Below are 9,524 nucleotides of genomic sequence, written 5' to 3'. Positions count from 1 at the left end.
TCATCATCCTCATCCTCTGTGTCTGCTCTCAGATCAGAGATGCCTCGCTCCTTCATGGTGAAGAGCAAGAAGGCGCACAGCTACCACCAGCCCCGCAGTTTGGAGGATGACTACAGCAGGCTGGACGCTATACTGGAGCGCATATGCTCAGGTTTGTGCGCAATGATTCCGTTTGTAAATATTCTATATAGTGCACAAAATGTGGCTTTTTTTTAAAAACCAAAACATTTTTGATTTTACAGGAGAATTATTATTGTTAAAGACATAATCAGTTATGAAACAACGGGACACTGCATGCAAACAACTCTCACTGATTTTACAGTTTAAATGGCTGCAAATGCGCCAGCTCAGTTTATTAAAATGGGCCTTTAATTATATATAATTTTAGAAAAATGCCGAAACAAAAATGAAAGTGCAATTTCTGATGTTTACGGTAGAGATTTCACACTAACGAAAAATATATAGATTAATAGGGACGCATTTGTTTATTATTATTTATTGCTTTTATTATATTGTATTATTGCTAGAAGTCAGATGATGCTGACCATACCCGTTTGCCATTTTACACACTGTAAATCATCCTGTTATATTTGGACATTTCTCCCAGAGCCATAATATAAGTGCCACACCTTCATTATAATTCTAGCAGTTACATATTTGTGCAGTGGTATTCGTTTGAAAACAACACTAGGCTTTTCTTACCTCCTCTTCGCTGAGATGCTGACTGTCCTCCGTGTGTCCTCTCAGACGCTGATAAGCTCCCAGAAGACACCGAGCTGTCGGTGGACAGGTACGGCCTCTCTCCGGACTCACACCTGGCTGACGCCGCCGATTTCTCCCCGAAGTCCCCGCTGAGCTGCGCCGACAGTGTGTGCGGTCGCTCCACGGACTACGAGGACTTCTGGAGGCCTCCGTCCCCCTCTGCATCGCCGGGTAAACACACAGACACACCGCTTAATGATCAAGCAACTATGAGACGTTAAGGAGGCAAGAAAAACCACAGATAAGATGATAAACTCGCTATTTTTAATCAGGAAACACCGCAGACACATTTTGGAAACTATAACAGTATAACACTTGGTGCATTAGTGGCAGTATAATACTTCTGATCTCATGTGGATAACATAAAAATATCAGGGGCCTTTGCAGTAGACTGCTCTATAAAGACTTTACATGTTTCATGTGCTATCAACATTTTTAATTATTAAGAATTCAGTCACATTGTATCCTTTTACAACTAAACATTAAAGCTCCTTTTTGTCTGGCAGTTTACATATAAAAATGTGCTGCCTTCAAAGAACTTTATTCCAACACTTTTTATTTATTATAGTATATTCCTGGTTTCCCCAACAGTAACTACTAAAAGAACATTGCATGACTCCTGTCAGGCCCTGTGGGGCCCCAGAAAACACCTGGCTTCAACCATGTCACAGGTTTCATTAAAATTTCATCCGGCCTCTGTTTGTTCTCCTCTCCAGTAGATTCTGAGAAGTCCCTGTCCCCTTTGGTGGATGAAACCCAGCCCTTCACCGTTCCCTTCAGGCCATATGCCTGGAGCAGCTACGGGCCTGGGCTGAGGCCCCTGGTGCAGCAGAGCGTGGAGGTAGACAGGGGCCCGGCGGTGGTGGCCTTCTACGGGGACAGGAGTGCCCACTCTGCCCTGTACGCAGACCGGGCTCTGGGCCAGGAGTCTTATGGGGACTACAGGCGGCACGCTGCTGCTCTGCTGTTTCCTGAAGGAGGCCTGCACGGGAAAACCCACAATGTGAAGGCCCAGTCTGACCTGCTGTGCTCCAGTCTGATCCTCAATGGTGCTTACAAGTGTGTCAAGTGCAGCAAGGTGAGGATGGAGGGCATCCTATAAATGCATGATGGGTAACACAGCCTCTGACCTGCAGGTGGTGGTCACTGAAAATAAAATAACAAAAAAATGTTTGCAGCCTGGGAATCAAAGAATCCAAATGTGACTTTAGAAGAACACAGTGCTGAAATGGCTCTGTGGTTGACCTCTGACCTCTTTATTTTATTCCTGAACTGGAATGAACTATTTATTCACCAAAAATGATTTCTATTTCAAGCAAAAGCTTAATTATTTTCTTTCCTCTCTCCACCAGGTGTTTTCTACTCCGCACGGTTTGGAAGTCCACGTCCGCAGGTCGCACAGCGGCACCCGACCATTTGCGTGCGAAATCTGCGGCAAAACCTTCGGACACGGAGTGAGCCTGGAACAACACAAAGCTGTGCACTCTCAGGTGACTTGCCAGGCGTTTTAAACCCACATCCTGCAGTTCACACCTCTTCTCTATCTGCTTCTTTTTGTCCGGACTCTTCTCTGTCGGTGTGGAGAGTCGCGACTAAACCGGCTGTCTGCTCACGTTTCAGGAAAGAAGTTTCGACTGCAAAATATGCGGTAAAAGTTTCAAGAGGTCGTCCACTCTGTCCACGCACCTGCTCATCCACTCCGACACCCGGCCGTACCCGTGCCAGTACTGCGGGAAGAGGTTCCACCAGAAGTCAGACATGAAGAAACACACTTTCATCCACACAGGCAAGTGGAGAAAAAGGCAGATTGTATCTCAACACAAAATAGTTGCTGGAACGTCTGGGTGTTCCTGAGAATCTGTGCGTAATTTGTGCGCAAAAGTCCGGAATCTTCCAGACGTACAAAATAAGAATAGTTCAATAGAAACTAAAATGTTCCTAAATGTGTGTTTTTGTTTCTCCAGGTGAGAAGCCACACAAATGCCAGGTGTGTGGGAAAGCCTTCAGCCAGAGCTCCAACCTCATCACACACAGCAGGAAACACACCGGATACAAACCCTTCGGATGCGACCTGTGCGGCAAAGGCTTCCAGAGGAAAGTGGACCTGAGGCGGCACAAAGAGACGCAGCACGGACTCAAGTGAAGGCGAAGTCCACCGCAACAATCATGTCATGTTTTCTGACTTTACAGTCTTTAAATTATTAGTCCCGAAACGAGACAAAGACATTCTAGACAGAAGACATTTGCGCTTTTTCCCCAATCGCCCAGTTTGAGGACATTTCTTGGCTCAAGATTGATCCCCTTTTAGCTCTGTAAAGACTTTATGTAAAGGTGTATTGGAAATATATATAGTTATCTCAGCCGAGAGGCAGATTATTTATTTTTACTAAGAAAAGACTTAATAATAAGACGGACATTTTGCAGCGAGAAGACATCGGCAACACTAAATATTTTACCATCCTCCTGCAGATTGTTCTACAGGCCCAGAGAACCAGAGATAAGCTGTGAACTGTGAGACATGATGTGATGGAGCATCATAAAAAAAAAAAAAAAAAAAAAAAATCAGTTCGTCACGTGATATGAAGCAGCTCAAGTGGGTTTTAAACCCCAAATATTTGTACTCAAATAACCGGATGGACAATAAAAGCGGACAGATGCAAATCTGCGTCTTTCCAAAGAACAGACTCATTTTGTTTTCAGTTGGGCGACATGCTGGCAAAACAGCCTCCTCTCTGTGTGATTTAACAAAGAGGGGGGTTGCTGCCTCACTCACGAAGCTCTTATCTTCCACTTTTCCATTTTGCACATTTTATTGTCAGAATGAACTTTTTTTAAATATCTTTTTTCCCTCCAGTTTTTTTTTAATTTCCGGGTGTTTATCATTGAAATAAAAAAATGCAATAAAATCTAAAAGTGAAATGATCTAAGGTGATTTCTTTTCCAAACGAGGGATGCGGGGAAATGTCCGGAGACTGAATAAAACGAGTCAACTTACTGGTCATTTAACTCACCGTCATAATTGGGCTTTTTTGACACCTTGCAGCCTCTGTAGCCTACAGGCCGTCAAGTGTCATTTATTACGCGCCATTTTATTGTTACCCTTCGATTAAACTGCTTTATTATAATCTTCCACCAACAAATCATACGCCAATACGACAATACGATATTTGTTTAGGTTAATTAAAGCCAGAGGCCGACACAAAAACAAAGAGCTGGGACTTCTTGCTGCCGTGATTGTGATTGCCCAGAGGCCCCCGCGGCTGCTGTTTGTTTTGACCACTGCAGCCATGTGTTTGAACCTTAAACAGTCTGAGCAGATTTAACCGTTAACCAAATGTTTTTTACCCTCATGGCTGTTTTTTTTTAGTTTAACAGGAAGCTGGCAGAGGAGGCAGCACATGCAGCAGCTGTGATCCTCTGAGGGCTTGGTGCTGAGTTTTATTATGATTATGTTGTGAAAGGGATTGAATCTGAGGTCTCTGGTGGATTACAGGACAGGAGGGTGTAGACTTTAAAATCAGACAATGATAAATCCTATTAAAATATTGACAATAAAGTGGATCAAATTTCAACAAATTAAAGAAAGTGGTAGAATATGGACATTAAGTGTGGTGGTACTTCAATTCAGTCACCATCAGATTTTCACTCCACGATATACACAAAAAGCATTCAATAATATTCAATTTAACAATATTATTGCAACATCTAAAATTTGAAAAAAATGAATTCATCTTTAACTTTTATTGTGCGTTTTGTCTCTTTGGCAAATGAACTACAGTCAGCTGGCACCCAGCTTTACTGCATTACTGTCGCCTACTATGTTGGCGTGTGAACCACAAAGCGTGGGCAGAAAGAAACGGAAATTAAGAGGCGCTGGATTATTTATATGATATCATCATCAATATCAGAATTATCATCAATATTGGTCACATCAGAAACCAAATTAATCAAGTCATAGTATTCCACCATCATTCTCACTTAACCTGCATCACTTTGGTACCTTGTATGGATGCTTTAGACTCAAGCCATACTCTGTATAGAAAACCATCCTTCACTGCAGCTGTCTCAACAAATACTGCCATCATTTGATTCATTATCTCATCTTCTCTGACTCGAACAAAGCAAAGGGGGAGAAAAAGAGGAACAATCAGTTAGTCGTCTTCTCTCGACATTGATTGAAATCACTGACTCACAAGGATTTTCTCTGCCTCACTTCCCCCAAAATCGTACAACATCCAGGCCTGCGAAAGTACTGAATATTTTAAACCCCAAGATGAGCAGACGGAAGGAGAACAGGAAAAGGCGAGCTCATTTAGAGCACAACTTAACAGAGCATTGCACCTCGGTGCTGCATTGGACATTTATTCTCTTGAAATAAATATAAACATCATGTGCAACAACCTCACATTCCAAATTTGAAATTTTGTTTTAAAAATATGCATTAAAAGTACCATTTAAAAGAGAGTGGCTCACTTAACAGGAAATGTGCAGCTTGTACAGGAAATTACAGAGCGTCACAGAGATCTGAAAAGGGCGAACTCTCTGTTTAGACTCAGTGATGTTGAATCTGCTCACAGGGGAGTTTCCTCCTGTTGGAATGAAGCCGAGTTTGCCATTAAGTGCCTTCAACACTCTGAGGCAGCCCCAAGCCACCGGCCTGATTTTAGGTGTTTTAGTCTCACTGTTGTGCATAACAGGTAGACTGCAACTAAACGTTTGACACCCAGCTACTGTAACTTTTTTTGAAGCACCTGAACAATGGTTTATTCTGAAACCAAATTGTATGCGACCGATGATGACCTCATAAGGTGTTGCATGGTTTGCTCTCAAAGAACAATCTCAGAGAAGCTTCTCTAGTGAAAAATCTTCAAACGAACCATTAGGCTGACCAGATTTCCTCCAAGGGCATGGGTCGTTTTTTTTTTTAAGCATTACCCCACTGCCCCGAGGCATATCAAATATGAATAGAATATGGCTCAATCGATCCGAGTGAGCGAGTAATCAGAGCATTGCAGTCCAGGGCTCAAATCTAGGCCTGCATCATGGTCTGTAAGTGCAAAACGCACACATCTGTGCACACAAACACACATGCATCCACCCGTGAGGTATGGACTGGGTTGATTTTTCTTGACAGACATATTTGTGCAATTAGAAAGTTCAGTGTCTGGGTTTTGTGGTTTTGGATGATTCATTATTAATCTAAAATTACATATGAATAATAAAAGAGAGTGTTTAGAGACACTCTGGTGTTTAATTTTGATTTTTTTGCATCAAGCTGCATGAATTTCCAATCTGGACTTGAGTTAGAATATCTATTATAGGTTTTATTGTCAGATGGACTGTGTAAAAGAGTCTACAAATACCTACAAATATAGTTTTTCTCATGTACCGAAACCAAACTCTTGAAATGGGACTTAAAAACTGTAGGCCAGTAAGCCGCAACAATTTTTGAAACCATCTCCTGATCTACCACTGTGATAGCTCAACGCACTAAAGGAAATCCTCTGATTAAAACATTGCATGCAATACCTCAAAGATAAAAAAAAAAGAGAGATCAAGATCACACCCACGCAAGCTGAGCGTCAATATCTATAATCAGCAACATCTGGTGAATGATCATATTAATGTGTTGATCTCCTCACGAGAGAGGGTAGGGAGGACACTGTGGAGAGAGAACAAATGTGATTATTAGCCTGAGGGTGAGCAGACCTGCTGTGTATATTGTAATAATAATGTGGTACTTGCTCTCATGCTTTGTTCAGCAGATTTCACACAGGTCTGACGGGTTGCAAAGCGAGATTACCTGAGAGAGATAGTGGATTTCTAACGGTAGGATTCGGAGAAAAAGCACTGATTAATATGCTCGGATGCAGGAAAAGATGGGGAAAACTTCCTGGAAGATCCAAATAAAACTGTTTTCATACATTCTGCATTCATGTAGGAAACTTTCTGCATCAGAGAGACTTTTCCTGCTTACCTGTCCCCTCCCTGGTGGTTGACACGCCAACTAAGCCGGGACAGACGAAGAGAAGCAGGGCTCATATAGGACGTAGCTCTTTTGTTGCAGAGGCTTATTCATTATTCACCTGATCTGAAAAACAGACTGCAAAACCAACTGCACAGCTGTCATCGAGCAACAAGGCGTAGACACAAATTATTCATGACTCGGCAAAGAAAAGGCAGTAGAATGAGAGGAAAATAATAACAAGAGACATCAGCGAGGCAGCTGACAGGCCCAACACGTGTGGGGAGAGCAGAGCCGGCCTCTCCGGGCTAACAAGCCACACTGCCACACTTCCCCCGGTCCCTTTTTTACACACCATATAGACTTTTACAGTGTGGCGTGGGACAAGGATGCATGTTTGCTTATCACTTTATTGTTTTAGAGATTTTTACACATAAAGCAATTTATTTCAATAGTTTCTTTTATTTTAGTTTCAATACTATAGGATGCTATGGGTGCTATTTAACTTGCCCTGTATTTACTCACTCACTCTTGGTAGTATTATTAGATCTAATTTCATTTTTATGCTGATGACACCTTCCAATAAAGCTCACTGACCTTAGTATGCTGTACTCATTACAGAACTTTCCATATCAAACACTGGATGGCAACCAAGACAAATATTCTTATTCTTGACTCTCGACATATTTCTGATCAGTTGTGTATGATTCTTATCCTGCAACATTAAACCTCTAGCTAAAAACTGTGGTATAACATTTGAACCCAGCTTAAATTTGAATCACCATGCTACTAGAATAGTTCAATCTTTTTATTAATTTACCAACAAAGCAAAGGTTCAACCTACACTGGGTTTTAAATTTAGTGAAGCACACACACACACACACGCCTTCATTTTTCTCATCTTGGACGGATCACCTGCCTAAAACCAAAAGCTTTAGACAGGCTACAGATTGTACCAAATGCGCAGCTTTTATCTGGAACTCATAGATGGGATTATATTACACCAGTTTCAGCTTCTCTACACTGGCTGCCACTGCCTGTTCATTTTAGAAATGATTTTAAAAATTTTATTGCTCAGCTTTTGAGTAGTTGCAGATCGCAAACCCCTCACACTTCACAAACTAAGGTTTCCCCGAAATGCGCAGAAACGTGAAAGGCCCTATCTACAGCCAGTGTTTCTTTTACCGATCTGGCCACTGTACAATCATGGCAGTTCAACATGGAAGGCAACCCGTGGCATCTGTAGATAAAACAATTCTTATTTTCAGGTGATTATACACAAATGAAAACATTTCTATGAAGGTTATATTTAATTTCTTTCAACAGATCCTTGTAAATGTTACACATTGGACCTCTAAGGCATTGCATGGTCAGGCAACTACTACATCATTGAACTATACACAACCTTTTTTAAAATCATTTCTCAAATCATACTTTTATAGTATAGCCTGAATTTAATAAATTCATTTTAGTTTACCTATTTTATCCAGTTCACTGGTTTCTAGGCTTGTACTGTCTGTTTTCATCCTGTTTTCTTTTGTATTTAATTGTTCATTGTCTGTTTTGACATTATGTTGTTTAAAGCATTTTCTTTAGGTGACACATTCATGTAAGCACATGCAGGTGTCTGTGTGGGGTGGACAGTGTTGTTGTTTTCAGTTTTCAGGCCTGTTTATAATGGCATGTCCTGAGGTGTTTGTGCGTGTGTGTGATTCCAAAGATGTGACCACACACACACACCAGTGACATCAGAAAATGGTGGAGGCCAAATGAGAGCCGACATTTTTCTCTGGCCGCCTTGAAAGCTTTCCATTAGCTGGGCTCTGTTCTGAGGGTCTTGGGGCCCTGAACAGCATGAGTCCATGGAGGGCTGGTGGTGGTGTGTGGGGGTGGATGTGTGGATGTGTGGGGGCTGGCTGGGATTTGGGGTGGTGGGGGTAAGGCTGTCCGCTCATTTAAAGACATGTTTATCCGGTTCATTTAGCATTACATATCACTAGACAATTTGGATGTGAGCTGTCACTCAGCAGCAAAAAGGCTGCTCTGCCGGCCGCTCACTTAGAACTTGTGTCAGTGTCACAGTCCCCTGCTCTCTGGGTGGTTTTACACATATCATTTTATATTCTTGAAATGTACAAAAAGAACCTGTGTTCAATCCTTTTACCGCTTCTGCTTCCTAGATCACGCTCTTGCCTTGTTGGCCTGGTTTTGTCTTCTATCTGAAGTCATGTCTAATAACAAATGAATCCTGAACGTGACATTAAAAGGATCCACTCTGGCTAAAAGGCTTCATAACAAAACATTCTCTTCTCTTCAGGGGAAAAGAAAAGAGATGAAAAGCAAATCTTCTGAACATGTGACAAGAAAGAGAGCTTTGTAGCCTTTTAGTGTGTAGCAGATATTCTCGTTCACTCGTAAAAGGTGTTACATCGCCGACAATCAGATGTGCGGAATGACAAGCTGTGAGATTCATGCACAAATCCTTGCATGCGATACAGGTAATACGAGAATGAGGCTGTGTTGCTAATTGTGCAATAGAATACTAATCTCATACGGAAATGCATCCATGAAATGAGGATAAAAAAAAGCCACATATCAAGTTGGGCACAAAATTCCTACTCAGATTTTCCCTTTTGTTTATTTAAACCTTTATCAGAGAGGTTTTGATTTAAATAATACATTTTTCCAATTTTAGATTGCATTATTTTAAAAAAAGTACCTATACAATTTGTGTTCAGTAAACATCAAACGTTTGAAAAGTGTGGCTTCTTTGACATGTTATATATCTCAAGTAAGA

General features: G+C 41.5%; 1 protein-coding gene across 1 annotated transcript; it reads left to right on the top strand.

Annotated features, from left to right (window-relative positions):
- The first annotated feature begins 6 nt into the window (after nucleotides 1–6).
- gfi1ab (growth factor independent 1A transcription repressor b) lies at nucleotides 7–3,674 on the top strand. The gene is made up of 6 exons (XM_035652744.1): nucleotides 7–151; nucleotides 748–933; nucleotides 1,479–1,840; nucleotides 2,115–2,252; nucleotides 2,383–2,548; nucleotides 2,727–3,674. Exons 1-6 carry the CDS (start codon nucleotides 40–42, stop codon nucleotides 2,903–2,905), a joined length of 1,143 nt encoding a protein of 380 aa, XP_035508637.1. The 5' UTR covers nucleotides 7–39; the 3' UTR covers nucleotides 2,906–3,674.
- Nucleotides 3,675–9,524: the final 5,850 nt, after the last annotated feature.

The sequence above is a fragment of the Morone saxatilis genome, unplaced genomic scaffold (genome assembly GCF_004916995.1).
Source record: "Morone saxatilis isolate NCDOM2014 unplaced genomic scaffold, NCSU_SB_2.0 Contig12, whole genome shotgun sequence".
In the NCBI taxonomy this organism is placed as follows: domain Eukaryota; kingdom Metazoa; phylum Chordata; class Actinopteri; family Moronidae; genus Morone; species Morone saxatilis.
Note: the sequence above shows the minus strand (reverse complement) of the source record. Positions and strands in the feature narration are given on the sequence as shown.